The 23,412-nt window shown below is 38.9% G+C and overlaps 1 protein-coding gene across 1 annotated transcript in view; it reads left to right on the top strand.

Annotated features, from left to right (window-relative positions):
- ERGIC1 (endoplasmic reticulum-golgi intermediate compartment 1) overlaps positions 1-23,412 on the top strand; it is an 84,252-nt gene that overhangs the window by 35,983 nt on the left and 24,857 nt on the right. The window contains exons 3-4 of the mRNA XM_083354119.1: positions 2,989-3,061; positions 20,607-20,701. Of these exons, the coding sequence (XP_083210245.1) occupies positions 2,989-3,061; positions 20,607-20,701 (168 nt within the window). The remainder of the gene's footprint in view (positions 1-2,988; positions 3,062-20,606; positions 20,702-23,412) is intronic.

The following is a 23,412-nucleotide window of genomic DNA, read 5'->3' as shown; positions in this document are numbered from 1 at the left end:
TTGTAGCCCATTCCAGCCTTGTGTAGGTGTACAATCTTGTCCCTGACATCCTTGGACAGCTCTTTGATATTGGTCATGGTGGAGAGTTTGGAATCTAATTGATTGTTTCTGTGGACAGGTGTCTTTTACACAGGTAACAATTTAAGAGACTGCTCCTAATCTCAGCTCGTTACCTGTATAAAAAACACCTGGAAGCCAGAAATCTTGCTGATTGGTAGAGGATCAAATACTTATTTCACTCATTAAAATGCAATTTATAACTTTTTTGAAATGCATTTTTCAGGATTTTTTGTTGTTATTTTGTCTCTCACTGTTAAAATAAACCTACCATTAGAATTATAGACAGATCATTTCTTTGTCAGTGGGCAAAGGTACAAAATCAGCAGGGGATCAAATATTTTCCCCCCTCACTGTATATTTTGGCTTTCTATTGTACACTGCCCAGTCCCTCTTTGAGGGAGATGGGTACTTCAGGAATGTGAAAAATAAATAAATAATAAAACATGTAAACTTAATCAAAATTGGCTTAGAATCACAGTGTTTCCACTGTAACTCAGTTCAAAAGCTGGTATTAATAGGCCTGTGTCACTCAGTATCATCTATCAAAGGTTTACATGCTTGTTTCAACATCCAGGGAACATACGTGTCTCTCAATTCCAGTTGATAGAAAACATGGATTAGAAAAAGTGTTTGTTTTCATGTCTTGCCTCCGTTAGTCACCTTGATGTCCAAAGAAAAATGCATTGGTTATACTGTACATCTGAAACACCAGAGCTATTACTTTGGTTTATATATTTCCAGAACTGGTTTCCTATCACCATGTCCATCTCCCAAGCTTTTTTCTTACTTATCCACTACTGGAATAGCTATGATGTCTCATTTCTGGAATTCGCTCACCAAAGGAACTCATGTAGCATATTCCACGTTACCTCTTAGGAAACAGCAAAATCAAATCTTGTTGCGAGTGAAGAAGGAGAGTGCAAAAGTTGGGTTAAAACTAAACATTAAGAAAACCAAGATCATGGCATCCGGCCCTCTCAATTCCTGGCAAATAGATGGGGAAGAAATGGAGGTAGTGACAGATTTTATTTTCCTGGGCTCCAAGATCTCTGCAGATGGGGACTGTAGTCAAGAAATTAAAAGACGCTTGCTCCTGGGGAGGAAAGCCATGGCAAATCTAGACAGCACACTAAAAAGCAGAGACATCACCCTGTCAACAAAAGTGCGTATAGTCAAGGCTATGGTCTTCCCAGTTGCAATGTATGGCAGTGAAAGTTGGACCATAAGAAAGGCTGAGTGCAAAAGAATTGAGGCCTTTGAACTCTGGTGCTGGAGAAGACTCCTGCGAGTTCCTTGGACTGCAAGGCGATCAAACCGGTCAGTCCTAGAGGAGATCAACCCTGACTGCTCTTTAGAAGGCCAGATCCTGAAGCTAAAACTCAAATACTTTGGCCACCTAATGAGGAGGAAGGACTCACTGGAGAAGAGCCTAATGCTGGGAAAGATTGAGGGCAAGAGAAGAAGGGACGACAGAGAATGAAGTGGCTGGATGGAGTCACTGAAGCAGTAGGCGTGAGCCTAAATGGACTCCAGAAAATGGTAGAGGACAGGAAAGCCTGGAGGAACATTGTCCATAGTGTCGCGATGGGTCGGACACGACTTCGCAACTAACAACAACAACAAGAAGACTTAACTATTTTGATGTCTTAATTACTAATAAATACCAAGTGGTTCCTATACTACTGTATTTCACCTTTGCCTGGCTGATTAGTTTTATTGTTTTGTTACTTTTAATGATGTTAATGGGAACCATCTTGGGACAATTTTGATGAAAACATCTATACATTATGAAAACAAAATTGCTCTTTCTGCAGCGAAGACATTTTTATAATGGGACAGCTGCAGCAATGGGAAGCAAAGGAAATTGGCAAAAATTACCTGGAAGAGTGCAAATATCTCCCTGAGGGCAGATTAGTTCTCTTTCACCCTTTTGGGGTCGGTTGTCTATCTCCAATACGTTGCATCCTCTGGTGTCCCATTTTTTTGTGCCTGTCATTCACATTGTGGTGATGATGCTCATATACGTAAATTTGTTTAATAAATAAATAACAAATAATAAGGACTTTTGGTTTAGCCCTTTCAAACAGAAAACAAGGTGGGTTAGAAATAAGAGTGCTGTAAATGGAGCACGTTCTGCTTTTTTGAGAGATAAAGAATTGTAAAAGAAATAGGTAAGACAATTGCAGTGGACAGAGAATAGTATATGAACTTGGCTTTAGCTCTTTGCTCACTTAGGAATCATGTTTTTTGTTTTATTTTAACCTTTACATTATAAAAGGTGATTGTAAGGAAAAATGGAACAACTTTTGAGTCATATTAAGAACATCCAGGATGGAGAAAGATGAATAGCTAAAGAAGAACATCTTAGAGTTAATATTTCCCAGTGCTGATTTCATGGATTAAGCATCTGTCTCTTATTATCCTGATGATCCTCTATTTTTAGCCTGTTTATATAATATACTATTTTAAATCTGTTTATAGTAGAATGTTTTAAAAAGGGCTTTTTATTCATGTTTCTTTGGGTGCCAGAATGTAGTTCTAAATTATCTGAGAGTGCATTTTTCATGCAGCCAACTTAAGGCTCCTGTTAAAATTGCTTTTAATAGTTAACTATACTAGTAGGATAATGATTTCTATCAGCCTTGGGGATTCTGTAGGAGGTGGGGAAAATCCTTAGTTTTGATTTTTATAGACATTGGGGTTTGGGGAAGCATTTCCATACAGCAAAGCAATATTTAAATACAGAAGGCAAATTGAGATCTAGGTTAGAAGAGTCAGGAAATATTTTTAAGAAAAGACTCTAGTAGCATTCAAGCAGTTGAGTGATAACATTGCCATTATGGAATCAGGCTGGTTGGAGGGGGTGGGGACTTTTAGATTTTTGAGGAAGGAGTGAATTTAACTTTTATTCACCCATTTCTTTTCCAGTTTCTATTTGCTGCTGTTTCTTTATATTGTTTCTATTCCTGTCTGAGCTTACTGGATTCATAGCCACTGAAATGTAAGTACAAGCCATTATTCTTGACACTTCTCACTTTTAAAAAAATATATACTGCTCAAAAAAATAAAGGGAACAGAAAATAAGACATCCTACTATTAAATACAGTACATTGTGTTGTTTAAGTGTTCCCTTTATTTTTTTGAGCAGTATATAATCTTTTTATCTGATGGTAAGGTGTGTTTCTTAAAGCATGCATCTAAATACTGACTCTTGTCTGCCTTCATCCTGGCACCAAAACATTTCCCCCTCCCCTCTTACTCCCTGTCCCGCCTCCTGACCAGGCGTCCATTGACTACCTTCTTTCAATCAACAAACAAGCCTTGCAGTTTTGGATTAGCCCAATTACTTATAAGGGCAAGCTAGAATTCCTCCCGAAGGCACTCTGACTACAATGCAGAAAACGTGGTGAATAGAATGTGAAGGATGTGTGTATATAATGTAAGTTTTTACCTGTGGCTCTTACTTGGGTATAGTGCACACTGTGGACAGCACTTAATTTCGTTGTGAGATACACAATGACAATAAAGATTATTCTGTTCTGTTGATCCACTGAAGCTTCTCTTACTGTTCTTGAAGGTGTATCAGAGCACGATAACAGCTGCTTTGCACAAATTGGGCTGAACAAGCTAGATAACATCCCAAAGTTTAATCAGTTTCGTAGGGAGCGGAAGAACAGAATGACAAAGTGGGAAGCAAAGAGTCTCAGAGTAGACATGTTCTTAACATAGTGCAGGTGTTCTCCAGATTCCTGTTTGGGGGAAAATTACGAAAAATATTATTGTGACTGGGCCAGATAAAGCCCACCTTGAGAGGATGGCTAATGCTTTGATTCAATCATGCCCATGTGACCTCTTCCCTCTCATGGCTATATGATTTTGATAAATTGATAAATTTAATAAAATAAATTGATAAATTCAATAAAATGAAATAAAATACATTTTAAACCCTGGAGGCATACTTCGTATTCTCTTTTACATAGGCACATGTGCATGTGCGCATACACCCACACAGAGATTCCCATATTCTGTAGTAATTGATCTTTACAATATTTACAAATGCAGGTTTGATGTAACTATGCTCAGTACTTGAAGATTCTGTTGTTAGCTAATTCCTAGAGATAGTACTGTAGTTAAATTGCGCTGATGGAATCTGGCAGGATCTGGGAATAAGCAGATCTACATTGCACTTTTTTATTGACATATTGCAAGTCCGTAATTATTTTTCTGGAAGGGATGCGGTGGCTCAGTGGGTTAGGACACTGAGCTTGTCGATCAGAAGATCGACAGTTTGGCGGGTCGAATCCCGAGTGCCGCGTAACAGAGTGAGCGCCTGTTACTCGTCCCAGCTTCTGCCAACCTAGCAGTTCGAAAGCATGTAAAAATGCAAGTAGAAAAATAGGGACCACTACAGTGGGAAGGTAACAGTGTTCCATGCGCCTTTGGCGTCTAGTCATGCCGGCCACATGACCACGGAGACGTCCTCGGACAAACTCTGGCTCTTCAGCTTTGAAACGGAGATGAGCACCGGCCCCTAGAGTCGGAAACGACTAGCACGCATGTGCAGCGGAACCTTTACCTTGATTATTTTCCCTGTGTCTGGTTTGTGTTCTTCTGTTTGTTTCTTTGTTTAAAACAGTTATACTCTTTAGTGCAAAAATGCCAGAGTGATTAAAACAAAAGAGACCTTACAAGAGAGAAGGCAAAGGACTGGAAAGAAAAATTATAAGAGAACTCAGTCACAAACTTATAAATAGTTGATAGGCTTTCCAGGGTTGCTCAGACATTCCCCATTTCCTTTTAAAATCACTACCATTGCTGATCTTCTTCCAAGGGCAGATTCTTAGGCTACATAGCTGAAATAATGTCTATTGCTGGAGGCAGTACACAGTCTATCTTAACTGATCTCCAAAAGGCTAAATTGTGTTGCACTTAATAAGGGTTTTGGATTAAGAGCACCAAGAAACATTTGGGCTATAGACTTGAATAAAAAGTTGAAAATATTTCAGAAGGCAACAGGAAATCCATACTGTTGCCATAAAACAATGTAGATAAAGTCAACTTGAGGTTGACTTTACATGAGATGAAATGATAGAATTTCATTCCAAATGGTGCAATAACCTAGCAAGAGCCTTTTTCTTTCTACGTTGATGATCAGTGGGTAGTAAATTTGGGTGTACATTGGAGATGGAAACTGAGTCAAATCAGCCTCTTTGGCTACAATCTGTGGTTCCACAAAGCAAAATGAGATCTCTAGCAAAGGATTCAAACCACCTATAAAGAGCTAAAGCTACAGGATCATGAATGACAGTGCCCAGCTTTGAGTTATGCACAAGAAAAGAAAGGCCCTCTTTTAATTGACAGTAATGAAAGTAAGTGAAACATTTATGGATTCCTCACATGCTTACCTGATAATGTGAGCATTATATTATATAATTGGGAAAAGTACATTTTATTTAATGATAGTGTATATTTTAATTTGTAGTGTTTTAAAGCTTAACATATAATTTGCAAACAAGCTAATTATATTTTATACTTAAAACAATTCCTATTTCATTCATATACACATACAAGAGAGAGAGAGAGAGAGAGACAGACAGACAGACATTATATCTTTCCTACCAATGGCTACATCAGTTTTGACAAAGTGAGGAGCATATGAGTGTACAGTGTGGAATTTTATCAGCAAGAGGGAGAGAAGGACTATCCACTTCCATTGTGCATATGTTTTTATATACTGTAATTGCTGATATAAATTCCTTGAAAAAGGCCACATACAAGTATAAAAATAGTGGAATGGAAAAATGAAGAAGTGCGCATGTCACCACAATCTCTCATTTTTTTCTATAAGTGGAATTTTAGAAACAATTATTATAATAAGATACAGGTAGTCCTCAACTTACAACCACAATTAGAACCGGAAAATTCATGGTTAAGGTGCACGGTCATTAATTGAGGCCTCCGATTTTACAATCTTTTTGCTGCAGTCATTAAGCGAATCGCTGGGACCATTAAGTAAGACATGTGATTGCAGTTTATGACTTTCCCTGCCAGCTTCCCTGTCGACTTCGATTGTCAGAATTGCAGTAATGGTATTGCAGGATATTGCAACCATCGTAGAGGTTGCCAAGCACCCAAATTATGATCATATGACAATGGGGTTGATGTGACAATCGTAACCTTGAGGATGGGTCGTAAATCACTTTTTTCAGTGATGTCTTAATTTGGAACCATTGTTAAACTAATTGAGGACTACCTGGATAAAAAAGCCTTTACTGGGTAATAAGCAGTCATTCAGTATTAACATCTGAGCTGCCCATAGCAAGTAAGGTTATGTTGGAATAGCTTCCTCAGTTACTTGATTTTGACTATAATGACTGAGCATGGATGACTATAATGAGTATAGTATTCCTTATTGGCATGTATCTTACAATTCTACCTCTCCCTTTTCTCTGGCCATTTTTCATTCCAGCTACTTGTAGCAATCTAGTGGAAGAGATAGTATTAATATTCAGGTTTTTCTGTACTTTATGTGCAAAGCGCTAATGATTACTCAATAAGGGATGTGCTACATTATTGTTTACAGAAGATAATATTAAATCACTGACATAGTATTCATATTACAGTAAGACAGACTATTTTCACCAATCTGGTAGTCTTCAGTTGTGTTAGGATTAAAACTTCCACTTATTAGAAGTTTTCCACTGATTAATTGTTTGTTGGTGTATGTTCCTCTCAAGCTTTGTATTTAGCTGCACACCAAGTAAAATAAAATAAAGTAAAATAAAGTAAAGTAAAATAAAATAAAGGCTGTTTCCTATGATGGTCATATTGAACTAAATCAGGGGTGTCAAACTCAATTTCATTGAGGGCCGCATCAGCATTGCAGTTGCCCTCAGGGGGCCGGGTGGGTATGGCCAGGGTGGGTGTGGCCTACAGGGTGGGCGTGGCTAGAGTGCGTAAGGCCTACTGGATGGGCATGGCCAACCCTACATCGTTCGCATCAAGGGTGCCTATGGGGGCCTGGGCAGGAGTGGGACAGATCTGAGGGTCTCTGGCAGAAGGAGGGTCTCTGGTCCAGGACCAAGGCAGTGGGGGCCGTTCCCTCACTGTTTCCAGGATGGCTTTGCGGGCCACATGAAACCACTTCACGGGCCGCATCCGGCCCCCGGGCCTTATGTTTGACATGTCTGAACTAAATGATTTGAAACTGTTTGACAAAATAAAATCATAATTTCTCCAGTCAGTAGCAAATGAACTTCTTCCTTCAAGTTTCTACAAAGCAAAAATCAATTAGTGACACTTAAGATGAACAGATCAAGTCCGGGATATGAATTACTCACTGGCATCCGGCCTAGATCATGATTAACTCATAGTGTTACCCATGACACATAATTTTTTGGGTATTAAGCATGGGTGACTTTCTCTTGAAAAGAGCATTTAAATGAATAGATTGTGGTGTCAAGTCATTGAGAGATCCTGCTTCCGTTGGGATTTGACGATGGCTGAAATAAATAGAGGCACCCTTGCCTGTGTTTTCTGATTTTCAAAGACATTTTCTTCTTTCAGATTTATTTACATTTTTGATAGATATTTTGGGGGTTACAGTTCTTACAAGTTTTTTCCCCATATTTTTAAAAATAATTCTCCTTGAATCTGACTAATCTTATCTTAAAACTTTTCAGTGTTCCTCTTTCCATAGAGCGCTAGATGGGTGTGAGGAACGAATATTTTGACATACTGAAAGTATATTTAGTACAACATAGTACATTATGTGGCATTTCAAAAATTATTGTATTATTTTGATAATAACATTTTAGTCGTGCTCTCAATGAATCTTGCTGGATCCCTGATGCTAGTTGTTTGCATTGGTTGGAAAATAAAGTATATCTTGCTTCATATATTTTTTTAAAAAACACACACACACACACAAATTGCAGATACGTGTGTGGCAGGAGATGGGGGGAAACAAGCCTCTCTATCTCCAAGCTATGGTCTTAGGTGGCACTGGCCATCCCACAATCTTTTTTTTTTAACAAATGAAATACAAAATAACACTTCTTTATAGTTAAGGGTGGAGCTATGTAATTATTATCATACGTAGTCTGGCTCTAAGTTTGGTAAGGATAAAGGAAGCATTTCCTGATGTAAAACTTCCTGTAAATGTATTGTCGGAGGCCTGTTGAAAACACAACAGTTCTTTTATCTCTTAATCAGCAATTTCTTCCTTAACAATAACACCTGAGAAAGCATCACATTTCTGGTGCAGGTTTCCCTAAGTCAGGGGTAGGCAACCTCGGCTCTTTTATGACTCATGGACTTCAACTCCCAGAATTCCTGAGCCAGCCATGCCATGAGTCCATGAGTCATAAAAGAGCCGAGGTTGCCTACCCCTGCCCTAAGTAAATGGCAGCATCAGAAGCTTCCAAATTGACACTTCATAAGTCATTAAAATTATCAGTAGATTCCTATTTGGTTAACTTTGCATCTGTCTGAAAAGCTGGATGTCAGGAATATTGGACGAGTATTTTTCCAAAACGAATGTGTTTTTCCTTACATTTTCTGTCTGATTGAGTCAATCTGCTGATTGGTGAGCGTGTACGTTTGGGTACAGTAAAACTGCTCATCCCTGAAATGTGGTGCTTTGGTGCACTACTACTGCTGATAAACCAATGAGTTGATGGCTGGGGAGCATAACAAGGCATCCGTGCCCAGGGCTAAGGGGCACTGGGTTTTCAGTCTGACAGTGTCTCAGATTCTCTCTGTCACAGGGAGGCACTTTAGCCAGGAGTTGTACATCATCATCATCATCGTTGTTGTTGTTGTTGTTGTCATTATGGCCTCTGAAGCCTAAAAGAGAAGTGGTAGTGATGTTAAGTACATCACTAGAATACTTAACATGTGATTTGTACGGTTATTTTCTTTTACAAAGGGAAAATGTATTGGGTGAATGTGCAGCAGTGCAATCTTGGATGTTGGAAGAGGCAGCCAATAAAGGACGTGGGACTGAAACTTGATTTAGAGTTGCCCACAACTGTGCACAGGCATTGCTGCATACCTACACTGTGAAGGGATTGATGGATAAGCTTAAATTGCAGATGGCTGTAGATGGGCCAACACACATACCTCCCAAATCCCTACTGTGTATTATAGGGAGCTGTGTGTCCTGAATGCTGATTGGTTGATCTAACTTCCTGTTTTGTGCTTTGATGTTTGAGCGCCCCTTAGCTTTGAGTGCCCCTTAGCCAGAATGTTACATTTGCATAAATAGAAATGGAACAACTAAGCAACCATCCCTGAACGGCATACGCATATGTTCCCTGATATGCAGTGCTGGAGAAATCTGCTCTATCCTTGAAGCTTCCTCCTTTATCATTGTCCAGCATATCTTTAAAGGATGAATGAATATGGAACATTTTGAATCTATTTTTTGACAGTTACAGATGTTACTGGATTAGCTTCTTGCATATTCCTGTAGGAAACTACAGTAAATTATTTTATTGATATTCAGACTTACGGATTAAGTGAAATCTAAGTGTAATATTAAGAAAACCAAGATCATGGCATCCGTCCCTCTCAATTCCTGGCAAATAGATGGGGAAGAAATGGAGGTAGTGACAGATTTTATTTTCCTGGGCTCCAAGATCAACGCAGATGGGGACTGCAGCCAAGAAATTAAAAGACACTTGCTCTTGGGGAGGAAAGCCATGGCAAATCTAGACAGCATACTAAAAAGCAGAGACATCACCCTGCCAACAAAAGTGCATATAGTCAAGGCTATGGTCTTCCCAGTTGCAATGTATGGCAGTGAAAGTTGGACCATAAGAAAGGCTGAGTGCCAAAGAGTTGAGGCCTTTGAACTATGGTGCTGGAGAAGACTCCTGCGAGTCCCTTGGACTGCAAGGCGATCAAACCGGTCAGTCCTAGAGGAGATCAACCCTGCCTGCTCTTTAGAAGGCCAGATCCTGAAGTTGAAACTCAAATACTTTGGCCACCTAATGAGAAGGAAGGACTCACTGGAGAAGAGCCTAATGCTGGGGAAGATTGAGGGCAATAGAAGAAGGGGACGACAGAGAATGAGGTGGCTGGATGGAGTCACTGAAGCAGTAGGCGTGAGCTTAAATGGACTCCAGAAGATGGTAGAGGACAGGAAGGCCTGGAGGAACATTGTCCATGGGTTTGCGATGGGTCGGACACGACTTCGCAGCTAACAACAACAAAGCGTAATCAAATTTCTGTAATTTCCTTCTTTGGGGTACTTTTGGGATAAAATGAAATAATGTTATCCTTTCAATTGCCCCCCTCCCTTTTTTTAATCCCTCCTCCTTGCAAGATGAAATGTCACAACTCTATTCTTCTCTTTTTGCTAGAGAAATAAGAAAATGAAAACTGATTAAAATTTCAGAAAGCACACAGCGTTATCCTTCAGAGCTCTGTTTTTTTTTAAATTTACATGTAAAAGCACACATTAAAGCAAGGAAGAGAGCTCTGACTCCAAGAACAAATAAAGGAAATGAGGTCAGTGTTCCATATTTGAATTTCTTTAAGGTTGACAGTCACAAACAGGTACCCTATTCCACTAAGTGAATGAGTCAAGTGGTTTGGAAAATTAAGCCACAAGTTAAATGCCTTTGGTATTTCCTGGGCAGGATTAGTGGTAGGCTGATATACCTCAGACAACATTCATTGTAATTTTTAACGGCTTTCTCTACCTCATCTTGCTGATACATCGTAAATCAAATAAGCTCTTTCATAGGTAACCCAGATTTGTAACTGGTGGCTGAAATTATTATACTGATCTTACTGATAAAATAATCAACATCCACCTTTTGACCTAATTAATACTATGTAAAAATGATGCTGAACTTTTCCATATATTCTCCAGTTAAGGAGGAATGAAGTAATTAGTCCAATTGATGCCACAAATAATAAGATAGCGAGGATGTGGATAAGTTTACAGAGTTGCAAAATATTGCCAAAATAATGCAATTTTTTTAATATCAAGAAAATCTTACACCTGCAAGTTATGTAATAGCAAGTTATCCTGTGTTTCCTATATTGATTTAAAAACTTGAAGTTGACATGACTGATGGCAGAATGTATTTTAAGTATTTTAAGCATGTCATTCAGTTCAATACTCGAAGAGCTCAGATCAAAAAAGTTAAGTAAAGTTCAGTTCATTGAAAATTAAAGAGTTGAGATAATCCTTACATATGTTTTCAAAACGTAATATTTGGTGCACGTACCTTGTTAAAAAATATATATATAATGTTACTGTCAGAATTGTACAAAAAGATGCACAAGGAGAAAGCACCTGTAAGAACAATTCATATCTGGGCAAGTTCTACAACTTTGTTCAGCTAGAATTTATAGCGTGTCCAGAACAGTTCACATTATATTTCACTTCAACTTTGTTATTTGCTGCATCCATAACTTCTCTTTGCACTTTCTATATGTATATACTAGTTTATAGAATTTGGGGGTTTTGTTACTTTTTATCTTACCAAATATTGGTGTGAATCTGGTTGGATAACAACTTTGCTTTGGTTTGTGCACAAAAGAAAACTAGTGTGCAAGAAAGGTGTACCATGTAATTGTTTACTGGTCTAAGATTCAGAATGGGTTTTTGTCCAATTTTCCTTTGAAATCATAAATAGAATGGAGAGTATATTGGAGAAAGTATCTTACAGACTATAGTGCTCTATTGTATCCAGTGCTTTTTTTGTAAAAGAAAAAGGTGCCGGAACTCACACACGTCATACAACCCGCCTTGCCTACCCTACAAGGTTCCATCCAAAAATGTTGCCGGAACTCCGTTCTGAACGTTCTATGAGAAAAAAAGCCCTGATTGTATCAATATGCAATAGGGGTCATTCTGAAGTGATTTCCTTTGTTTCTGAAGATGGGGGATGACAGGACTGATCTTCTTTTGAATTCCAGAAGACATCCCCCCCCCAAATTCGTACTCCCATCTCCCATTACTTGTATGCTTCTAGATGCAACAAATGTTTGCAGTCACATACCCACTTAGGAGGTGGTGATGTCAATTTGAGAGACATTTTCCTGTTTCAGGCTTATGTGTTGGGAATTCCAGTGGTTATTTTCCTGTATGCGTCCTACTCCAAGAAGGTAAGGTCAGCCTGAAATCTCTGCACTGAATCAGTTTTTTTCTCTTCTTTCAGAGTTGAGGGCAAGGATTTCTTTATCTCCTTGGTTTCAGTTAATACTGCTGTAACTTAATGCTTGATTTCTGCTGAAGTTCAGGCTGGAGGGTCATGATGTCTGAATCACCAAAGTTTGGTTAAATACAGGAAAGACGGGTACAACTATTTATTCTGCTGTTTCCTGGACTTGTTCAGCATTCTATCTCTTCTACATTGCCTTTGATGTGTAAACTCCTCTTTTTAATCTTCTGGGACAACTGATTTACAAATCAGGCATGTTGATGTCTCATTCTATAACATCCTTGAATGGAATACAGGTTGTTCATCAGTAAAGAGGATTTCCTGGATGGGCTATTTTGATCCATACATTTGTTATTATCTCAGAGGGAAATCTGGAATGAGATTCTAAGGTTTCTGTTGGCAAATGAAGAGTGCTTTGTGATTCCTTAGAAGCATTTGTTATAGCAGTGGTTGCTAAAGTGTGTTTTGAGGACCCCTGGGGATCCCTGAGATCTCTCCAGGAGATTTGTGAATTCAAATAAATATAATAGATATAATCAACATTCTCAGTTTTAATCTCTTAATACAATAAATGTTGAGCCAGTTTGGCGTAGTGGTTAAGGCACCAAGCTGCAACCAGGAGGCTACAGGTTGTGTTCATGCCTTAAGCACAAAGCTGGCTGAGTGACCTTAGGTCAGTCACTCTTTTTCAGCCTTAGGAAGGAGACAGTGAAAACCACCTTGCCAGCTGGAAACCAAGAAAACTGCAAATTAGTTAAGTACGTACTGCAAACTAGTAAGTATTTTTGGTGATTTATTAAGTATAACTACTCATAAGTGAGTATTAAACTATCTCTGATGTGAACACTGGGACTGGATGGCACAAAATCATAATATGAAAAAGACCTGAGCCCTATGAGGAATGTATTAGGTCGCTGTTGTCTTTGTTCTTTGCAGGATACAATCCATGCTTTGGATTGCACATTGAAAGCTAAAGATCCTGAGCATATACTCTTTTAGCACATCTTTGATGCTGTGGAACTTTTTCCCCCCTTCCTATTGGTATCTTTCTTCATGATAATTGATTGTCTCAATCTGTGGTTCTTTCCTTCTTCTCTTCTTTCCTTTGTCTCAGGAATGTGAAGAGTGTCAAGAATAGGTAGAGAAATGGGAACGAATAGAGTTCACGTAATGAGTTCCTGGAAGTAAGAATCAATTCTTCTCCTCTCTTTCCACTTGTTTTGGAATGAGTGGATTTACTATTTTATATGATTTCCTTACTGACTGCTTGTTTCGCCAAAATTCGAAAATTATGGTTTATGACTGGTCCTTCAACTTGCAGCCATTTCAGTCACATGATCACAGTTCAGGCACTTAACAGTTCTCATGCATTTATGATGGCTGCAACATCCCCTGGTCACATGATTGACAATTGTGACCTTCACAGCTGGCTACCAACAAGCATAGTCAGTGGGGAAGCCAGCCGGAAGTCACAGGTCATGCTCATGCTTAATGACTGCTAGTGATTTGCTTCATGATCATAGCCAGGATTGGCATCATAAGTTAAGTGCAGTCATGTGATGTTTCACTTTATGACCATGTCACTTAGTGATGGAGTTGCTGGTCTATTTCATGGTTGGTAAGTGAGGGCTACACAGAAATCAGCTCTGGAGACGGCCTTATTCAACTGGGGGAATGGGAATAGGATGGACCTTCTATGTTTCAGGTGGATATACCAGACCCAACAAGAGTTTTTCACTTCTAGGGCCCTGAGCTGTTATGCCTGACATGACAGACCATTTCTTGCCTCCCTTGCCTTATTGGAGCTCTTCTTCAACAAATCTGATGCACCTTATTTCTCTCACTGTGATTCTAGCAATGGAGAGAAACGAGTTCTGACTTGTGTGTTCTTAATATGGAGGGCAGCTAAGTTTCTCTTCTTGATCTCTGTGATAATTCTGGAATTTAAATTTAAGATTGATGCTGATGGCATCATGTAGAGCTGCTCTGGCCATCAAAAGATTGCTAATGTTGAAGCAGCCTGGAGGTTCAACCACATTGCAGAAATGTTCAATGCTTATGCTACTTGTTATTCTGCTGTCTTTGGATGTTTTTCTAAATCCTGGATTGCACTGGTCCATGAGAACTGGCATTTTTTTTAATATAGTACTCCTAGGCTCCAATTTTTAGCTGCAACATGGCTTCTGGGCTGTAGCCCCTCTGACATATGCCAATTACACTATCTATAATTACTGGAATTGCCATTGTGGCTAGCATAGTGTGTCTTCTTCCTCCTCCTACCTAGGTGAATTGGTTGTAAGTCTTTCCCACCAGCTCCCTTTTTGGTGACTGAGAATATATGTATTCCTCCCATTCCCTTTTGTATGACACAAGGCATTTGGAGGTGTAATTTTGGAGGCCACACTTTATTTCTGTTACCTATATGGAATGAGCATATGCTTTCTGTTATCTGTATGAATGAATTGTATATATGGGATACACTGGATTATTCCAACTTAGGAGCCTTCAGATATGTGGATTTCAGTTCTTCAGCTCTTCTCTACAATGACTAATAAATTCTGGGAATTTATCCTCATTTCTGGACCATGGCTAGATTGAGAAGATCTCTTTTTGCCTCTACATATTATAGAGAAAAGGGATGCGGTGGCTCAGTGGGTTAGGACGCTGAGCTTGTCGATCAGAATGTCGGCAGTTTGGCGGGCCGAATCCCAAGTGCCGTGTAACAGAGTGAGCGCCTGTTACTCGTCCCAGCTTCTACCAACCTAGCAGTTCGAAAGCATGTAAAAATGCAAGTAGAAAAATAGGGACCACTACAGTGGGAAGATAACAGCGTTCCGTGCGCCTTTGGCATCTACTCATGCCGGCCACATGACCACGTAGACGTCCTCGGACAAGCGCTGGCTCTTCAGCTTTGAAACGGAGATGAGCACCGGCCTCTAGAGTCAGAAACGACTAGCACACATGTGCGGGGGAACCTTTACCTTTACCTATTATAGAAAAAGACAGTACTGGTGGGCAAGTTTTCTTATAGAGAACTTTTCACCAGCTCTAATATTCAAAGTTGAAAAACCTCTGGAAAGATTTTAAAGAATCTCAGGAGTCTCTAGGAAATTATTTGAAAAGCACTGGCTTAGAGCAAGTGTTAACTAAGGGGAGTGTGATTTAATTGTTTGACTAACTGGTTCATTTGTCCCTGGTTTGTTTTTTCAGTACTATGACTGGCAAGCATCTGACGAATAATCTTGCTTGTATTCCTTATTATGCTTTGCTTTAAGTTGAGAATCATATTTGGCTGTCTACTTCCTCCGCTTAATTAATGCTTGCTCAACACTTTTGAGATACTTTAATGAAAGGTATTGCAAAATTGTTGAAGTGGTAAGGTTACACTGTTTATCCTCATCATGTATGTGTGTGGGTTAACAGGAAACAGAAGACTGAGTGCTATAGTGGCAATTATAGTGGCTGACTCAAATGAATGTTGACGTCTCTAACCTCCATTTTATTTTATATTGATTTGAAAGATGCTGTTCCTTCCATAGTAGGCCAGTATACTTTGCACATTCTTGGGTCTGGTCAAAGAGGAAGTGACAAAGATGTTGGGTATATCTTAAATCTTAAAATAACAAAGCAACATTGCATCCTTTTTTAACCTACATTTTTATTACTTCAGAAGCTGAATCCTTATGGTTAACTGTTAGTGAACAGGGAATCACAAGAGCAAGTACTAAGAAGTTGAGATACTAAAAAGCATATTGGAGGCAGTAGCAGCAGTGCTTTACCACAACAATAACAAAAAGATGTTATATACAGTATTTGCTTCTTAATGTCTGGTACCAGATATAAATTTCATTTGTGCAATGATGTCATGCATGTCGCACGCTCTCTCTCTCTCTCTCCTCTTCCCTCCCTCCCTCCTTCTTTGTTTTACAAACACACACAGACTTCAGGAACACACAAAGAGGGAAGAATAGAGGGAATCAATAGGAAGAGTTTAGTTTATTCTGACTATGTAGGAAGTTTGATCTAATTTTTATCTCTACTCCCTTTTTATTTTTGGTTGAAATAATTATTTTAAATTATATTTCATTAAAAGTATTGTTTTTTTATTGTATTTTCTTCTGAAATATGTGGAGAGAAGGTTCTCCTTTCTTGGAAGAAAGATCAATTGAATATAACATTTCTAAGGCATTCCTCTTCAAACTCCCCTTTTCTGCCATTATTGATAGAGGAGCAGTGGCACTATAGCTTTTTATTATGATGAAGCATCAGGAGACAGGCCACCTTCTTCGGCTGAGGACTTCTGCATTGGTGAACAGGAAAGCTTGTATCATCTCATAGTACATATTACCCATCCTTTATTAGAGCTTCAAATTATTTCAAGAGTAATTTACACATATCTTCAGCTAAAAAGAGCATAAAAATTTGAGGAGACAGAAACACAGTTTATCCTTGCTCAATTCTGCAGACCATTTCTTCTGAAGATACCAGCCATGGTTGTTGGCAAAACATCGGAAAACTAAATCCTGAAACTTAGCACTGCCCAGTCTAACCAATCTATTGTGGCACTTTGTCAATGCCATTTGAGTAAGAGGAAGGGTGAGAAATTAATGATATAATTAGGTAAAATTTGAAGGAAGTTTTTTCTCCTCTTTGTTCTTAAAAGTGGTGAAGATTTTTAAGGACATATCATGAAGAAGAACAATTGTTTCCTAAGGTCACCAGTTAATTCTTTTGGGTGGGAGTAAATGGTGTACTTACAGCAGCAGATGAGATGGAGATAGAAAACTAAGATGCTGGAGCAACAAGATTAGCAGCTGTGGGGGTGGGGAGCTCAAGATCCCCCTCAAGAGTAGTATTACCTCTTCCAAAAAAAGAATAGTAAAGAAATAAAACTTATATACTGTGTAGTAAAGGACCACAAATCAAACCTGTACTATTAGTCCAATCTGCATACTTTTAGAGTATCTTCTACAAAAAGCAAATGTTTTTTGTCCTAAAAGGATACCAAGGGTGTTTTAATGCAATTTTTTCTTCAAGGTACTGTTAGTATAAAACCTGCAAAGCTTGACTGTCTTTGACAGCTTTTGTTTGTTTCACAGATTGTAACTGACAGGGTAGGTGTGTCTCATAGATCCAGGAGGAGATGGGGAGAAGGGCAGTGAGTCCTTGTTGTGAAACAGGCAATCTCATAAGATGGCATACCTCAGGAAGAACTACTAGTAAGGATAGGTGTACTGCTTATGAGGATTTATGCTTCTCTTGACTGAGATCATTCCTGGGAACTTAGACTATATTACTTAATCCCAAGTAACTACATAATCAGTCATTGATAAACTCTGTGGAAAGCTTAATTCTGCTTGTTGGGAAGCAACAGCTGCAGTAAGGAACATGAAACCAGGTCATCCGTGAGAAGACATGTTCCTCCCTTCTGCATCATATTTATGAATCATCTCAACAAAGGATTGATTAATGCTTACCATCTGCCTTATGGATCAATTTTAAGGAAGGACTGCCAAGCAATAGATTGAGTTTGGCACATTCTCTTGAAGTGAAGCTATTCTGAACTTGCTGATCTGACACTTTACTGTCTTTCAGGAAGAGCTTACAATGTGTTGCTCCATCTGGAAGGTACCATCCAAAAATTAAAGGCTATCCATATAAGCTTAGCATCTGAACATTACATGTTTTTCTGAACACAGAACCTGTGCTCTGTTCCATTGTATACTTGCTTTCCTGTGGTCCATCTTGAGTTCACTTGCTCCAGTAAAATATTTTCCTGATAATGTTGAAAAATCATGCTACATCTTTCTACCAAGAATCTGAAAAGAAAGGAGACTGCAAAACTGTTAGAAGTGGGGGGAAAAAGAATGAAGGGAAGGCATTGCAGAATGGCCTCAGGAATTAATTGCTGGGAAAGAGGTGTGACTCAGATGAATTGGATGAGAACTGAACGTCTTGACATGCACTGATTAGTTATCCTTTATGCTAAGCAATTTCATTTGGAATTCAGCTTTATATGTTACGAGCATGTCCTTTTGTTCTTTTTAAGTAAAACATTCACACATTGGATTAAGTCAAATAATATCTACGGATTCCTCCTTTTATTGGGTGTAAGTAACTATACTTATAGAAAACTCCACCCGGGTTGGGGTGGATGGGTGGGGTGGTTTGGGGGCACTTGGTCTCTAAAAGGTTCACCATCACTGATATAGGGTCTGCTGCTTGAGCAGGATGTTAGATCTAAGGTCCTTTCAACTCTGTTATTCTGTTAATAATAAAGAGTGCAGCCATTCTGTTTTAATTTAATGTGCTAATAAAGACTTTGTTTGGTTAACCTTCAGTATTCTCCTTTATATAGTGATATTAGTTAGTTAGTTAGTTTAGTTTATTGAATTTATATACCGCCCTTTTCCCATAGGACTCAGGGCAGTTTACAAAGTATTTAAAAACGTCAATACAATACAAAAGTTAAAGACAGTTAAAATAATTAAATTTAATCCCTGAACAAATATAAAACCCCATTTAAAAACTCTCAGCCTGGGCCGGAAAGCTCAAAGAGCCAGGTCTTCAGGTCTCGGCGGAATGACCGAAGGTCGGGGGCAGTCCTAAGTTCCACGGACAGCTGGTTCCAAAGGGCAGGCGCACCCACTGAGAAGGCCCTCCCCCTGGGTGTTATCTGCCGGCAGTCTTTTACCGGCGGCACCCTGAGAAGGCCCTCCATGTGGGAGCGCACAGGATATATTAGGTATATCATTAGTCATTTATAGGATTATGTGAGAAGCATATCAGTTTAAGCCATTCTTGCTATTGTTAAAGTAAATTTCTATTTTAAAATAAAAATATAGTTCATTAATCAGAACCTTTACATATCTGTGGCCTACTTTTTGCTAAGGAAATGTCTGCATATTACTTAATCCTAGAGCACTTGCATATTTGTGTCCTTATTTTTGCTAAGAAGAAACATCTGCATATTACTTCATCCTTGGAATGATGAGAACAGACATTAATGATGTAACACGTATGAGAACACGAACATAAGGGAATAGGTTGAGTCCACTTCCTATCCTACAGTTCCCCTGCCTGAACATAACTGGAAATCATAAGTTTGAGACAGGCAGGACCGAGATGTTGCTTTACTCCATTTCATTCACATACATCAAGTGCATAGAAGGGTCTTTCTCAACCTGAGGAACTTAAAAAGAACTTTAAGTAGCCTGCTGGCTGAGGAATTCTGGGAATTGAAGTCCACACATCTTAAAGTTGCTGAGGTTCAGAAACACTGAAATGTACCTTCTTTGAAAAAAATAATAATAATTGTGCCACATCTCAACGTTTAAATAATGTCCTTCTATTTATAAAATTGAATAATGGAGATCTATTTGAAATTAAAAAATAAACTTTGGCCACCTAATGAGAAGGAAGGACTTGCTGGAGAAGAGCCTAATGCTGGGAAAGGTTGAGGGCAAGAGAAGAAGGGGATGACAGAGAATGAGGTGGCTGGATGGAGTCACTGAAGCAGTAGGCGTGAGCCTAAATGGACTCCAGAAGATGGTGGAGGACAGGAAGGCCTGGAGGATCGTTGTCCATGGGGTCGCGATGGGTCGGACACGACTTCGCAACTAACAACAAATTTAAAATTGACTTACTTAGCCTAAATGAATGAAATTGGCCTGGAAGCAAATTATTCACATTTGGTCATCTAGTATTAAAAACTGCTATTTTGAATAGTTTTGTTAATTGGGAGCCAAGAAAGAGAATCAACTTCCCCAATTACTAACATGTCTAATCTTGAATCTGATTTCTATTCATTGTGATTATATTTTATTTTTTATTGAGAAGATACACACTGTACTTATTATTTAACTGATTAGAGCCTACTTTTATTTGTGCCGTTAGGAATCTTTCATGTTACTTAATAGTTAGCACAATCACATTAAAAAGTGCATCTTTTCTCTCAACTTAAAGATGTTTCCTTTGAAATTATTGTTAGATCAGTTGTTCTGCATTCTGCTTGTGTTCTAAAGAGACAGCATGAGTAGTTTGAAGAGTGTTATAATTATTTTTCTGAACCGGTATAGCTCAGTATAGCTTCAGCAAAGTTTATTTCTCCTTCGATACACATCGAAGGCACATTTCATTCAAATTTTTTTATTTATTTATTTTAATCCCATTTATATCCCGCCCTTCTCCGAATACTCAGGGCGGCTTACAATCTAAGCACAAATCAAATGTGCTTAGCAATAGCCTTCATTCTATGTATATGCCTGCTTAGTAGGGCTTTCGCTTTTCGTCAACCTGAGTCAAATAAAGGCTTATTTTAATATCTCCTAAAAATGACACCACCTATTTTCTTCTCCCTTGCAGTGTAAATGAACTCTATGTGGATGATCCAGACAAAGACAGTGGAGGAAAAATAGAAGTAAATTTGAACATCAGCTTGCCAAACCTACACTGTGAATGTGAGTTTTCCTTATTCAGCTAAGTTTACGATTGTGATTGCAGAACTATGTTAGTTTCATATTTCACATTCAGATTCCTATGAGTCATACTTGTTCTTTTCTTGGAAAAAAATACTTTTTTATGTAGAATTATATTCTTGCTTTTATGAATGACTTTTCTGGTGTTGCTAAATATTTATTTAGATTATAGTGTACTTGTCAGTGCAACAAATGTCAGGGTACTTAACAGAAAAGAGAAATATTTACTGAACACTCTTTTCTTAAAAAGGGCATGAAGAGCTAATTTGGCATGTAATCTCATGTTTTCAGTACTAGGCAAAGAGCTTTTATGAAAAGCAATGGTTTCAGAATGACCGTAAGGCTGTTGTAACTATTTTTACAAGTGATGCGAGGGTATGGATTTTCTAAGTAGAATTTCTACCACCAGCTCATATGTCACTGGATTTCTCTCTTCTGCCGTTCGAGAAGAACACAAAGTCCACTGAAGTGAATAGACCTGATGGCAATTGCTGTGCTTGTTGATTGGCCTCCTAAGTGCATCTTGAAGGGACGCGGTGGCTCAGTTGGTTAGGACGCTGAGCTTGTCGATCAGAAGGTCGGCAGTTTGGTGGGTCGAATCCCGAGTGCCGCGTAACAGAGTGAGCACCTGTTACTCGTCCCAGCTTCTGCCAACCTAGCAGTTCGAAAGCACGTAAAAATGCAAGTAGAAAAATAGGGACCACTACGGTGGGAAGGTAACAGCGTTCCGTGCGCCTTTGGCGTCTAGTCATGCCGGCCACATGACCACGGAGACGTCCTCGGACAAGCACTGGCTCTTCGGCTTTGAAACGGAGATGAGCACCGGCCCCTAGAGTCGGAAACGACTAGCACGCAAGTGCGGGGGAACCTTTACCTTTACCTTTACCTAAGTGCATCTTAAATTTTTGGAAGGCAATTAGTTACTATGGATGTTAGGGAAATAGAAAGGGAAAACAAGCATCATTTGTATCAGGTATTAAAGTATCACAGCTTCTGGGGATCTTAGCAATTAATATACATTTCTCACATAAATCTCTTGGGCATAAGCTCCTTTTTTATTTCAGCTGTTCCCGAAATGACTGAGTAGGATACAGTAATCATTTTCAGATGTTAATGGAATTAAAATTATAGGAGGGGCAAGCTATACTGCTATGTATGATCCTAGATGTGATTTTTTTTAAAAAAAAATGTCTTATTTTTACTGCAGTCCACTGGTTCATATGTTGCTTCCTCTGATAGAGAGCTTCCCAGCAGAATCTTATATATCATCTTTTTCAGCTTTATTATCAATAGTGTAACGGGAGAGAGGCATGAAGGTACTGTATCCAGCTAAAGCAAGCAGGCACCTATACAGTACAGGGCAGCAACTATTTAAGAAATTGCCAGAGGCAAATAAGCCCAAGAACGATGTAGAGCAATTCAGCCAGAGTTCTTTATTTGCTTAAACACAACAGACAGAATCTTGCCAGACTAAACGGTTACTGCTCTCATCCTGACGGATATACCCTGGGAGATTGTAGGGAATGGCTATCCTTACTTTCTTCCTCTGTCTCCTATTCAGTTTCTGGCTGTGCTGCCTCTCTCTCTCCCTTTCTGGAGTGTGATTCCTCCTTCCTGGGAAACTGCTGCTTCAGTGTAATCCATCATATCAGCTCCCGTGAGCACCATCTCTCACAACAAATGATTATTTTAGTGACAGTGGCAAAGGAATCAATGTATACTGCCCGGGAGAAGGCATTCGGTCACTCCTGTAAGAGAACCATGTGGATAGAATAACGGACCATTTTGTACTGGATGCACTGAACATCCTATTGAGGAAGAGTTGAGGATCTTGCAGAGTATCCTAGCCATGTTATAACTGCATTTATGACATGGTTAGAGTAAAGACATTGCAACTAATTGATGTTGCCATTCAGAAAAAGGAAACTCCAAAGCTGAAAGGTTAGAATTACAGTATGAACATGGAACATAAGAAACACGAACACAGGAAAGCTCAACACAGTGAAATATAAACTACAACAACTACAAATTGACTTAGACATCAACAAATTGAGATGGACTGGGATTGGACACTAAAGTTCACTGTTTATTACTCTGGCCGGGGAAAACAAAAACAAACAGTATTGCCTTTATCATTAGAATCAGTATAGCAAGAACAGAACATGGCTATAATGCAATCAATGACAGGAATAATACTAATTAGATTTCATGGACAATCCTCTCATTCAAGTTTATGCTCCAATCAGTGTGGCAGAATAAGAGGAAGTTGATGACTTCTATGATCAGGTTCTATTTGAAATTGACAAAAGATGCAAACAAGATGTGCTGCTTGTGATTGGAGATGGGAATGCCAAAATTGGAAAGAGGAAAATGTAGTTGAATGGTATGGCTTAGGAAACCAGGAAAATGAAGCTGGATACCAGTTTACCAATTTCTGTCACTCCAATGATTCCTTCATAGCTAACATTGTCTTCAAATAACCAAATCAATGCCTCTATACATGGACAACACCAGATGGAGCATTTAGAAATCAAACTGACTACAATATTATTAAAAGAAGATGGAGGATCTCAATTATAGGATCAAAGACATAGCCATGTGCTGAATATGGAACAGATCATAAAATGCTCATGTAAGAACTCCAACTTAAGCTAAAGAAGAAGAAAGAAAGTCAATTTCCACAATATGTTCTT

Source organism: Vipera ursinii (assembly GCF_947247035.1).
Source record: "Vipera ursinii genome assembly, chromosome: 2".
In the NCBI taxonomy this organism is placed as follows: domain Eukaryota; kingdom Metazoa; phylum Chordata; class Lepidosauria; order Squamata; family Viperidae; genus Vipera; species Vipera ursinii.
Note: the sequence above shows the minus strand (reverse complement) of the source record. Positions and strands in the feature narration are given on the sequence as shown.